Source organism: Schistocerca americana, chromosome 1 (genome assembly GCF_021461395.2).
Source record: "Schistocerca americana isolate TAMUIC-IGC-003095 chromosome 1, iqSchAmer2.1, whole genome shotgun sequence".
In the NCBI taxonomy this organism is placed as follows: domain Eukaryota; kingdom Metazoa; phylum Arthropoda; class Insecta; order Orthoptera; family Acrididae; genus Schistocerca; species Schistocerca americana.
The window spans coordinates 676,918,732-676,931,781 of record NC_060119.1 but is presented as its reverse complement, the minus strand read 5'-3'; the positions used below and the strand labels follow the sequence as shown (position 1 = coordinate 676,931,781).

General features: G+C 44.1%; 1 protein-coding gene across 2 annotated transcripts in view; it reads left to right on the top strand.

Moving 5' to 3' along the window:
• The first annotated feature begins 407 nt into the window (after positions 1–407).
• Positions 408–13,050, top strand: part of LOC124608747 (protein phosphatase 1 regulatory subunit 21) — a 201,304-nt gene continuing 188,661 nt past the window's right edge. For both annotated transcript variants that reach the window (XM_047140013.1, XM_047140012.1), the window contains exons 1-2: positions 408–755; positions 852–1,046. In XM_047140013.1, coding sequence (XP_046995969.1) covers positions 693–755; positions 852–1,046 — 258 coding nt within the window. In that variant the 5' untranslated portion in view covers positions 408–692. The remainder of the gene's footprint in view (positions 756–851; positions 1,047–13,050) is intronic.

Genomic DNA, 13,050 nt, shown 5'->3' with positions numbered 1-13,050 from the left:
GTCATTTCCAGATGAGTCACGTTTGTCGTATTACGGTATCCCATCTCACATTGAAATACATCTGGAAATCAAATTTATTTCAGCTATGAATCCTTTAGCTACACGATAATAGACGTTTAATTGGTGTAAATACAAATGTGGACACTTTGTAATGACGGGAAGAGAAAAACAATAAAAGTCTTCACTACAGCAACAATAATCAATTCCCAGCAACTCTCAGTCCGAAATATAATGCTTTTACTATGCACAGTGCGCGGGCAGTAGCTCACTGTCGGGTAATTTCGTAATACAAATGCCAGTGTGAACTTTTTGAAGTCTCCGGGACAGTACTCACATTATGCGCTGATTTGTCAATTATTTTGTTTGGAAAACAGTATGGTACACTGTCCTTCAGTCGCAATTGTCAAAGATGCAATTAATCACAGACAGGGGGAGGTGTCGGCATGTAAGCGATAGAGGTTTAAGTTAATTTAGTAGGTAATTGTTCGCGTCATGAGCGAAATGAAAGTTAGAGTGAAACTAGTATAACTTTCCTGTTACATAAATACAGCGTTTGAGTTAACGGATGGTGCATTTATACAATAAGGCACTTTACGTAGAGCGTATGACAGTTGAAACTAATCCCAGGAGCCCGCTACTTGAGTTTGATATTGTATTTTCATATGACAGTGTTCTGTACACTTTTGTAAACAATGGAAGGTGTAGCAGGAGATTTGCAGACTAAATATACCAAAGTGGCTGCCGAATATTCTAAGGTGTGTAAACTGTACTGAAGTTAGAAGTTACTTGCGTACAGTCAGTAATTTTAGTGGGCATCGGACACTGAATAAATGGTTGGTTCTTTTTACTAGCTTCGTGCGCAAGCTGCCGTTCTGAAGAAAGCAGTTTTGGAAGAACAGACACGAAATGCGGAACTGCGCGATGTTATAAAGGAAAAGGAACAGAGTCTCCGTAAAGTTGACCAAGAAATGGACAGTTTAACTTTTCGCAACCAGCAGCTAACGAAGAGGGTAACTGTTCTTCAGGATGAATTAGATTCACTGCAGGTTTGTATGTATTGTTACTTTAGTAAATGTTGGTGGATAATGCGCATTACTTTCATGCCTTGGCTAAATGAGACTGGTTTCTTAATTAGAAAAGTATCAGTACACGATGCTGATAATGCAGCTTGTTAAAACACATGCTTATAAAAGTTTGGTAGGGAAACCTGTTATGAAGTTCATATTGTACATTTGAAGTTTATCTTTTTGAGTGAAAACAACCTGTTTTGTGTAACAAACAGAATCTTAAGTGTCAGAAATAAACTATTACCATTTGCCATTCATGACGGATTATCTGGGCACTTAATGGCATGTATAGGAGATGAGCATGAAATGTATACTGCCATAGTTGAAAGTACTTGTATGAGGTTGAACAAGAAAACTTCCGAGAGAGACTGCCATGTAATGTGTGGAACTCATACCTGATGATGTCTTGCATATCCTGTGACAGGACAGGAGCAAGTGTGTTACTCCTCTCGTATTATGTCAATACCTTGGGGTGCCATTAAGATTTTGCTGCCTGGATGTGTTTGTTGTCGATAAATGGGAAAAGAGTTAACGTAAGTATATGATATTGTCTGGATTAAGAATGGAACTGTGACAATCTTGAAACCTATTGTTGGCATCCAGTCACAGAATGCAATGATTGTGATATTGCTGCCCCTGCTCCCCCCAATCTCTTTGTCAGACTGATCTGCAGTATAGCTCAAAGTTTGTTTGTCAGTGGCAATATTCATTCCATATTGAAAGCAAGTCATTACGGTGGCATGCTGCTTTGTGACTGATCCTGTTATTTCTGATTTTGTATGTAATCTTTCTTTGCCATTTGCTCTGCATTTAACACAATTTCCTTAGTAATTAAATAAAATCGTAATATAAATTACGAATGATGATAAAATGTTCAGAACTTGCTTAAATTGTGGTGCTGGATGCTCCCATGAAATCTTGTGTGTGGTGATGGACTGATCCATAGCACAACCCAAAGGGATACATTAGGCTGAAAGCAGACAATTTGGTTGAGAGTTGGCGAAGCCAATGAATGTGAAAACCAGGTAAAGATTGTGGTAACAAATTGACAGGTAACAAAGTGAACATGACGACATCTACAAACACGCCACACTCACAAGCCAAACTCCGCGCCGTCATGACGTGACACACGACAACACCCGTACGTCACGGATCAAAGCCGACGTCTGGGATCGGACGCTTCTGCCGACCCAGTGGAACTGGTATCAATGGCATTAAGTTCTGTACACCAACTAGTGTGGGACTTATGTCTTTGATAGATGTAGAAGAATGTGGACACGTACTGGTACTGGCAAACCACAAGTTGTGGTTCCACACATCTGCGTTGACCCATGACGTTATCGTGATTGCAGATGCATCCGTTTCAATCATATACAGTATGGTGACCATGACAGCACTCATTACAATCCCAAACATAGATGTCATGTGTAATATTTATCATACAAGTATTGGAACAATCATGGAAAGTGAGGGGTTTTGGGATGGACAGCCCAAGTATGTGACAATAAGAATAAGGATACCATCCCAAAACAAATATTAATCCAAAATCAAGTGCACAAAATTCTCAACATTCATCACAACCACAAAATGTCCAAATGGAAATAAGCGATTCGATAAAATTCGCTTCACATATACAGCTCAAACAAAGACCACAATACTAGTAAACCACATACAAATCAAACCCAAGTCTTCAAATTTCACTTGACCTACATGGCTCATGCGAAGTCTCTGATACCGTGAACCCACATACATTTCCAACACCTGATACCACCAGTCTTACTAGACCTATGAGGCAGCTAAAACAAAGCCTGCAGTACAAAAAAACGAACACACTCAAAATGTCAGATCTATTGTCCAAACCTTCAATTACCCTAACACACACACACACACACACACACACACACACACACACACACACACACACACACACACACCTATACTCTACAAGCCATTGTAAAGTGCGTGGCAGAGGGTGCATCCTTTTGTACCAGTTATTAGAATTTTTTCGTGTTCCATTCACATATCGAGTGTGAGAAAATGATTGTTTGAATCCCTCTGCGTGTGCAGTAAGTATTCTAACATTATCTTCATGATCCCTATGTGAGCGATATGTAGTGGGTGGTTCTATATCCCAAGAATAACCTAAAAGCCAGTTCTTGAAACTGTGATGATAAACTTTCTCGGGATAGTTTACGTCTATCTTCAGGAGCCTTTCAGTTCAGTTCCCTCAGTATCTCCGTAACACACTCCCACAGAATAAACAAACTTGTGACCATTCGTACTACCCTTCTCTAAATATGTTCAATATCCCCTGTTATTACAATCTGGTATGGGTCCCACACACATGTGCAATATTCTAGAACCAATTACGTGAGTGATTTGTAAGCAATTTCTTTTGCAGACTGATTGTACTTCACCAGTGTTCTACCAGTAACCTGAAATCTACCACCTGCTTTACCCATGACTGATCCTATTTCATATCCCTACAAAATGTAATGCCCAGGTATTTGTATGATTTGGCTAATTCCCGCAGGAACTCATTAATATTATAGTCATGGGTTACTGTGTTTTTTTTGTTTTGTAAAATGCAAAATTTTACATTTCTGAACATTTAGAGCAAGTTCCCGCATCGTTCCCCTACGCTCTGTCAAGAAGCATGGGACTTCATTTCCATATTCCAATCCCTGCATCACGTTTAAATCTCATCAAGATATTATTGAATGTTTATGCAGCTTCTCCCAGATTGTACTTCATTATAGATAACTGCACACCTGAGTAACTAAACAAAACCATCCACAATTGGTCCAAGTAACCTTAGGAACTTGGTTGTAGACAAGATATCTTCACCCATTGTAACAACCAGTGACCTATCATAAATTTCTGTATCACATCCATGACTCTTAAAAAAGGAAAATAATATTACATCTATCACCATAAGAAACATACAGTACTAATAATTCCAAAAACAAACACAAATCCATCAGCCACACTATGCAAAACTAAAGTAATTTACTAACAAACTGGCACAGACAGTTCCAATAACAACCTGACACATGTAACTCACAGTCTTAAATGACTTACTAACATACCTAATAGACAGCTTCAAAACATAAACATCCAACACAAGAGAGCACAATTAAATACTACAATGTGCCATCTACAAACATAATACAACTCAAATATGCCATGCTAACATGTCATCACACTAATGCAACACAATTATGTTGCAGCTCAAAGCTGCAATCACAATTTTCAGCTGACCCCTAGTACCAATTTACATCTCCAGTATGCAGTCCCATCGGTTCAGCAGGAAGATGAGTTATGTTTTGGATCTGTATCATCTACAGATGTGGGATGGCACTAACTGCTAGTCTGGGGAGTATTTAGACAGGATCTTGTAACCTGTTGCCCAGCCCTACAGTCAATATATTGGTGATGGGTTATCTTTCAGGACATTAATCATTCCCATGTTGTGAACACTTTCCTCCAGGAGGCAGAAATAAACTGCATGGAGTTTTCTTCAGCATCTTCTGACATGGACCCAATTGAACATTCTTTAGACGAGTTGAAACTTGCAGGACATAGCCGTCGAATCTCTCCTCCTGCACTGGTATTCATCAAGGTGTGGGATAGGCTTGAACGGCAGTGTCTTGACTGTTTCGTTGATGACACGCCAATGAGGATACAAGAATGTTTCAGTGCAGTGGGTGGAGCAACAGTGTTGAATGCTACCCAGCAGCAGATTGGTAATTGGCAGAGGTGTAATTTTGGAGAGACTGCCTTTATTATGATTATTGTTTTGTTTACTTTGTTCTTTTTAGTTTCCTAAAGGCGGTTAGTTCATATCCTGCATCCATTGAATCTAAACCCGTATGTGTTTGCGGGTATGCAGGTTGTGTAGAACTTGTTTTCAGTCATTTGTGTTAGGGAAATTTTGGTGTACTTTGATGTGTATTATGTATGCAGACTGTACATAAAGTGTGATGATTACTAGTGGTAAGGGATGCCACATACTATAACTCTTAACTTGTTCTTAGCATCACTATGTGATGGGCAACTCACTAGTGACAGTTTTGATGCTTCTGTGATTCATCTATTCAAAATTTTTTGCAGGCCTTGCAAGGAGATCACCTAATTGTCAGCACGGTGGCCAGTTAATGTAGGAGATACATCAGGCACTCATTCAGTGGGGGGGGGGGGGGGGGGGGGGAGGGGAGGGGAGGTAGCCCATGGTGACACAGGATTGCACAGTTGATGCCCAAGCTCTCACTTCCCCACGCATCCTGAGGAATAGGTGCTTGTTTGTTTGGGGGCACTGGGATTCCGGGCACTGGCTATCATGCCAGATCGTCTTTGCATAGCACCTATGGAGGGAGAGAGATCTTGTTCGGGGTGAGTAACATCATGACAGATATTTGCCCTCATGAAACGACCAGGTATCAGCCAGTGGCTGCAAGGCCTCAGCAGTCTCTTCAGACAGATCACAATTCAGTGCCAATCATTACGCCTCTAGGATCTTTCCTTCCTTGGCCACACCATGAGTGGAAAACAAAACCTAGTGGCTTGTAGACAGTTATTCCCCTCAGTTCCCGGTTTGCACCTGAACATGTGGAAGGTCCTTTCACTCTACTAAATCATTGTTCTTTACGGAGAATATTGAAAATATATTTGGCAAACCTTTGTCCCTTTGCAAATTATTAAGTGGTTCCATCTTGAGGAGGCAAATCTTACCAAATCGTAGGTGTTACTCTTGTTTAAACATCTTGGTGATGTACCTGTTATCACCATACACCATAAGAACCTCATTATTGGTAGAAGGCTTAATTTTTCACTGTGACCTAATACTCCAGATGGACAAAGAACTATATGAACAATTTGAGAGACCAGGGATGCACTTCATACGTCGTGTAAATCAAGGCCTGCCAGACAAGGTAGACGATAGTACATTAATTCACACTTTTGAGGGGTATTCGCTTCCTGAGAGTGGCACAATCATGTTTTCCAACTGGAATTTGAAACTTTATTTCCCACTCCTATGCCCTGCTTTAAGTGCCACCACTTCAGACATATGTCCCCTGGAGTACATTGGCCCAATTTGTGGAGACTGTGACCAGTTACTTCACAAAAATACACCCTGAGTGCTACCACCTGTTTGTGTCAGTTACAACCACCCTCGCCAATCCCTGATGTGTGCAGACCTATTTGAGGAATGCAAATTCAGGAAATGAAAGTTACAGATCATCTCCTATATTTTGAATATGGGAAAAAATATGATCCCTTTATCCAGTCTGTGATTTCACCCTTTTGGCACTACATTAACCAGATCATCAGCAGTACCTGGTGTGTTTACTCTCTTGATGTTGACATCCGGTAGCTGCACTAATAAACTTGCATGTGGGGGTTGTAGGTCCACCTCTCGTGGTTGTCGCATCATCTTTAGGAACTACTCTCCACACCTGGCCAGCGAAGCAACATCTTCCTCTTGCATCTACCTGTCACAGGGCTCCTTCTCAAGAACCCTCTACCCATAAATCAGTGTATCAGTGACCCAACACCAGCCAGTGGCTGAAGGAGCCATGAACTGTGGGTCTCAGGCTCTTGGAAGAACCAGTTAGCAGCTGTATACCTCTGCTGTTACCTTCAGCCCATCTGTCAGATTGCATTGAGATTAAGGAAGGTGTTCTCAACATGATATTTCATGCTGCTGGAACTGCTATTTCTGTTTTAGAAAAATCACTTCTGCTGCTGACTGGTGCCATGGTGGACGAAAGCCATTGCAAGAGCTATTTGGAATCATCAGAGACCCTGCATTGTATCTCTCCTCTCTTTTAAGCAGCTTTATTCTATAGTACTCTAAGTAAATGGAGTAAGAACAAATGTTGGGAGTGCTGTCTTCTCCTTGGGAATGTATAACTCTCCATCCCTCCTGTGTGGCAGTATTTGTTTGGAAGAGTCAGTTCTTGCTGAGTGCCTTGTGACCCCTGTTGTGTCAATGTTGGCATCGTCTCCATACCCAGTTATCTTTCAAATGCATAGACGACAAGCAGAAGACAATTCCCTAACATTTACCACCATCACACACTATGTTTCAGTGCTTGTGAACTGTTTCAGGCTCTTGTCTCATCACACGATAACAGCCTCAGGACTTGTTTCGATTCATTATCTGATGAGCCAACATCTGACTATTATTCAGACTCCTTCTCCTGAAGATCTTAAACTGTGTTTGACTCAAAGGTGTTTCCCCTTCAGAGTGGAGAGATAGTGTTATCATCCAGTTTTTAACACAGGCAGAAACCCCATGTCCATCAACAGCTATTGACCAAACTGCCTTACCAACATGCTCTGCAAACTGCCTTTATGGATGGTAGCCTGGTGATTGTGCTGGGTTCTTGAATTTCTCTCCTCATCAGTGCAATTGCTGGAAGGGATGGTCCTCAATCACAATTTGGTTACATTGGAAAAATAATCTGAAAGACATTTTCTGAATTCAGCAACTTGTTACAATCATTTCAAACTACAAAAGGCAACCTACACCTCTTGGTGCATTCACATTTTACTTAGCCTCCATGATTCAGGTCTTTGAAGCTCCCTATTGGTTATTGCCCGTTGGTTTTTATCCCACTGATTGTTCTGAGCTAGATTTGGTGCATCATTTAGCTCCCTATGGGTCCAAAAGAAAGTCATTCTGCAGAGCTCCATGTGAATATTACACTCTTCCTCACCCCCAAGGGGCTCACCACTGGTTCTTTTGTGAGTTCGTGCGTGGTGCACACGGGGCCCCAAGCTATTGCAGCTCATTCTTCATTCCCTAGCTGCTTTTCCTTCTTCCTGCCCCCTCCCTCCCTATCCCCACTACTTCCCCATTGCCACCTCCTTCCCCTCTCTCGGTGCTCTGCTTTATGTCGACCTGGCTATTCCCCTGGTTTCCTGTATTGGTTGCAATTTTGTTCCTTTTGCCAGTTCTTTACCCTTTTGTGTTTCGGTCCCTACTTGAGGTTTGACCTCCACTTCAAAATTTCCTGTTTTTAGTGTGCGCCATATGGGGAAGAACTCCCTCTCTAGCATCTACGGTGTAGATTCCTCTCCCCTCCCCACTGTAGCCCCCTTCCATCCTGCTAGGTCACCAGCACGTGTAGCCAGGCCATGTGGTGGGGCTGTTATGTACCCATATGGCTGAGCCCCCTGACAACACAGGGACCACACTACTGACACCTGAGCTGTTCCCTCCCCACATATGCCAAGGAGTGGTTGCTTGTCTTCTTGGAGCATCGGAACTCCTGGCAACGGCTGCCGTGCCAGATGGCCCTTGCTGTGGCTGGGTGGCGCCCATGGGGAGAGCCCCTGGTCAGAGTGGGTGATATCAGGGTGGATGCTTGGCGCATGAAGTGTATCAAGCTGCAAAAATCTGATCGTTCTCACACAGCTGTCCCTTTGAGTGGTGAAGGATCCTTAAATGCTGTTTCGTATGACCCGGCAGCCTTCATTTCCCTGGCTGCTCCATGGGAGGAGGGCCAGGCTTGCTATCTTGGGATGAAATCTTTGTCCTATTACCTCGTCTGTACTAGGACGGATGGGGACACATTCACCGCCACAAAGCCATTGTTTTTCGTGGAAAATATCTAGGACAGGTTTGGTGAAGTAGAGTCGGTAAGTAAGATGCGGTCAGGCTCCCTGTCGATCAAAGCTTCTTTTGCCACCAAATCCAAGCCTGTGATTGTCTTGGCAATGTCTCAGTGTGTATCACTCCTCACCAGTCTCTGAATATGGTCCAGGCAGTCATTTTTCATAGGGACCTCACCCTCCAAACTGGTGAGGAACTCCAAGGTAGTGTTATAGGCCCTTTGCTGTTCCTTATCTATATAAACGATTTGGGAGACAATCTGAGCAGCCATCTTCGGTTGTTTGCAGATGATGCTGTTGTTTATCGACTAATAAAGTCATCAGAAGATCAAAACAAACTGCAAAACGATTTAGAAAAAATATCTGAATGGTGCTAAAAGTGGCAGTTGACCCTAAATAACGAAAAGTGTGAGGTCATCCACATGAGTGCTAAAAGGAACTCGTTAAACTTCGGTTACATGATAAATCAGTCTAATCTAAATGCAGTAAATTCAACTAAATACCTAGGTATTACAATTACAAACAACTTAAACTGGAAAGAACACACAGAAAATGTTGTGGGGAAGGCTAACCAAAGGCTGCATTTTATTGGCAGGACACTTAGAACATGTGACAGACCTACTAAGGACCTAACTACACTACACTTGTCCGTCCTCTTTTAGAATACTGCTGTGCGATGTGGGATTCTTACCAGGTAGTACTGACGGAGTACACCGAAAAAGTTCGAAGAAAGGCAGCACGTTTTGTATTATCGCAAAATACGGGAGCGAGTGTCACAGAAATGATATGGGATTTGGGCTGGAAATAATTAAAAGTAAGGCATTTTTTGTTGCGACAGAATCTTCTCACAAAATTCCAATCACCAACTTTCTCCTCCGAATGCGAAAATATTTTGTTGACACCAACCTACATAGGGTGGACTGATCACCACGATAAAATAAGGGAAATCAGAGCTCGTACGGAAAGATAAAGGCGTTCATTCTTTACGTGCGCTATACGAGATTGGAATAATAGAGAATTGTGAAGGTGGTTCGAAGAACCCTATGCCAGCCACTTAAATGTGATTTGCAGAGTATCCATGTAGATGAACCTGGTGCGGTGTGGTGTTAATTTTGTTCAACGTGTGGAGAAGGGTCACAAAGACAACCACACCGATACCGGCGCCTTCATCCTGGCTTTCGAGGGGGATACCCTCCCAGATGTGGTCAAGGTTATGTGCTACGGATGTGACGTGAAGCCGTACATCCCTTCACCTTTGCAGTGCTTTTGGTGCTTGCATTTTGGGCATATGTTTTCAAACTGTACGGCGGACCCTTTGTGTGGTGACTGTTGCCGCCACGTCCATGAGGGAACCCCCTTGTGTTCCGCTGCCCGTGTGTGTTAATTGTGCTGACCGCCACTCCCTCGCTCACCGGATTGCCTGGCTTACAAGAGAGAAAAGAAGACACAAGAATATAAGTCCCTGGATCACCTGTCTTACACTGAGGCTCACCAAAAGTATGAGCAACTTCATCTGGTGTTGCCATCTTCAACTTTTGCCTCTGTTACTTCCTCCCCCTCCTCCCCCTCCTCCCCCTCCTCCCCCTCCTCCCCACCCCCCTTCGTCCTTACCCCAGTCCTCCCCCCCCACCACTCTCCCCTCCACCTCCCCTGCTGTTCCCACGACCTCCCATCAGAGAGCCACTCCCCCCCCCCTCCCCACCTCAGCCGAAGAAGTGCCCCCCTTCTCTGGCATCTGCTGCTGATTGAGCTCCCTCCCGGGAACTCTCTCCCCGGTGTCTCTCGGGCCAGAAGACTGTTACCACCACTTGGCCACGAGGCGCACCATCTGTGGGCCCCAAAGTCCCCTGCTCTCTTTTGGTTCCCAATCTTGCAGACGCCTGTACTCCCCATGTCCTGTCCTCCTCCACCTCAGAAAGAGAAGAAGAAGAAGAAGAAGAAACATAAATCCCAAGCAAAGGCGTCTCCAGTGCCCCAGAGATGCCAACTCCCCTCTCGGAACCTGAGTCTGACATCTTATTTATGGATGCCACCCCATCCTTGTTGGTGCCAACTACTGACCAAGTGACCTGACCTCCTCCTCGGCTCCTTCATGCCTACCTTGAACTCACACCACGTGATCATCCAGTGGAACTGCAACAGCTGCTATTGTCACCTACCAGAAATGCAATGTTCTTGTCTCCTCTTATTCTGCTTTCTGTCTTGTTCTCCAAGAAACGCATTTCTGTTATCGGGCGTTCTGTCGGAACCGTGCTGGTCCTGGGATAGCATCTGGTGGGTCTGCACTTTGGTTCACTCCGATGTCCTTAGTGACTGGATCCCCCTACGTACCACCTTGGAAGTGATAGCGGTTAGAGTGCAAATGACTCTGGCAATCACCATTTGCAATGTCTACCTGCCTCCAGGTAGGCCACTTGCTTATGTTGCACTATCTACCTTACTTCAGCAACTCCTGCCCCCCGTTTCTCCTCCTTGGCGATTTCAATGCCCACCATCCACTGTGGGGGAGTGTTACATCAACGGCTCGGGGTATCCTAATTGACCAACTTATCACGGACTTTGATTTGTATATCCCCAACAATGGTTCCCATACCCACTTCAGTACCGCTCATGGCATCTTCTCTGGTGCCATTGAGTGGGAGCTGCATCAGATGCAAAAACTGTCAACATACAACACCAGGGTAACCAGAGGCCCAACAGAGGTCACAAGCCCATTTACGACAATGAGGAAGAGTGTGACACTTAGCACAGAACCCTGTGGGATACCATTCTCCTGAATCTGAGGGGTGCTGAGTGAAGTGCCAACTAGAACCCGGAAGAGCTTGTGAGAGCTTTTGTCACCAAAAGCAGCTCCCACTCCATGGCGCCATCCGACAGGCCTCTACATGGGCCACAGCCCATGGCTTAGTTTTCCTCCTCCAAAATGCAGGTTATGCATTTTTGTCGTCGACCCACAGTACACCCTGATCCAGAACTTTATTTCGGCAACCAGCTCCTTGTTGCTGTAACACAGTCCCATTTCTTGGGCCTTATTTTTGATAACAGGCTGGCATGGCTGCCCCACATTTGTCACCTAAAGACTGCATGCATGCGGTAGCTTAATGCTTTCTGCCTTCTGGCCCACACATCTTGGGGTGCAGACCATTAGACTCTTCTCCATCTTTACCATACTCTGGTTTTGTCCAGACTTGATTATGGTGGTCAGATTTATGGCTCAGCAGCTCCTTCCACTCTGAAACTCCTTGACCCAGTCTATCATCAGGGGTGCGTCTGGCTATTGGTGCCTTTCACACTAGTCCTGTTAATTTAATAGTTCCTCACAGAAGCAGGGATTCCCCCTCTGCACATCCAACGGAGCCAACTCCTTGTTTCTCAAGCAGTCGCCATTCGCCAATTCCCTGACCATCTTACACGTAATGGGTGACTGGATCAGGCATAATTCCCAGCCCTGGGTAGACAGGTAGGGTTTGCACGTACCTCCTGGTACAGGCCAGGCCCAGGGAGGGATGATTGCCTGAGCTGCTACTTTCCCAAATTGCCAATTGGTCCCTCTGTCAGGTGTTCAGGAGGTGTGAACAATCACCTAAGGTGGGTGCGCCCCCTTGTGAAGGGGTCCCCAAGTTGGAAGGAGTGTGCCATCAGAGATGTTGGCAATCATGGGGGATTTTCTCCCAATGAGCCAGTCATCTTTACAATCAACATCTACAAAACGTAAATGGAATAGAGCTAATGATTCAAAGACCCTTCCAGATGCACCACGGTTCCTCATGATTTCGCACACTGAAGACATTCAGTCCCAATGGTAAATCCATTTATTATTCAGAAAGGTGTTGATGCCATTGCTGGCCCTGGGAAATCCTGCTCTTGTTTACGGACTGGCACTTTGCTTTTGGAGACTACTTTTGATTCTCAAGCACAACAAGTGCTTTCCACCTCGCTTCTCCATGGCTATCCTGTTCGTGTCGGACCCATAGAACTCTGAATTCTTTCTGTGGTGTTATTTACACTACACTGCTTGATGGTCTGACCGAGGCCGAAATCCAGTCTTATCTCTCTGATCAGGGTGTCATTGCTGTCCACTGGGCGATGAAAGAGGTAGATTTATTTATTTATTTATTTCTTGTTCCATAGATCCAGTTAGTGAGTCAATCACAAGGATATGGAACGTGTCAAATTGTACAGGTTTCAATTTAAACTTACAATAAATACAAGGGCAATTCAATGGCAAATTGTACATATTTTAAGTAAGACATACTATAAATACAGTGCCCACCTGCACTCTTTTTCTCACCTTTGATGGTGGTGCTTCTATCCAGGATCAAAGCAGGCTATGAAATTATCATAGTCCGACTGTACATAGTGA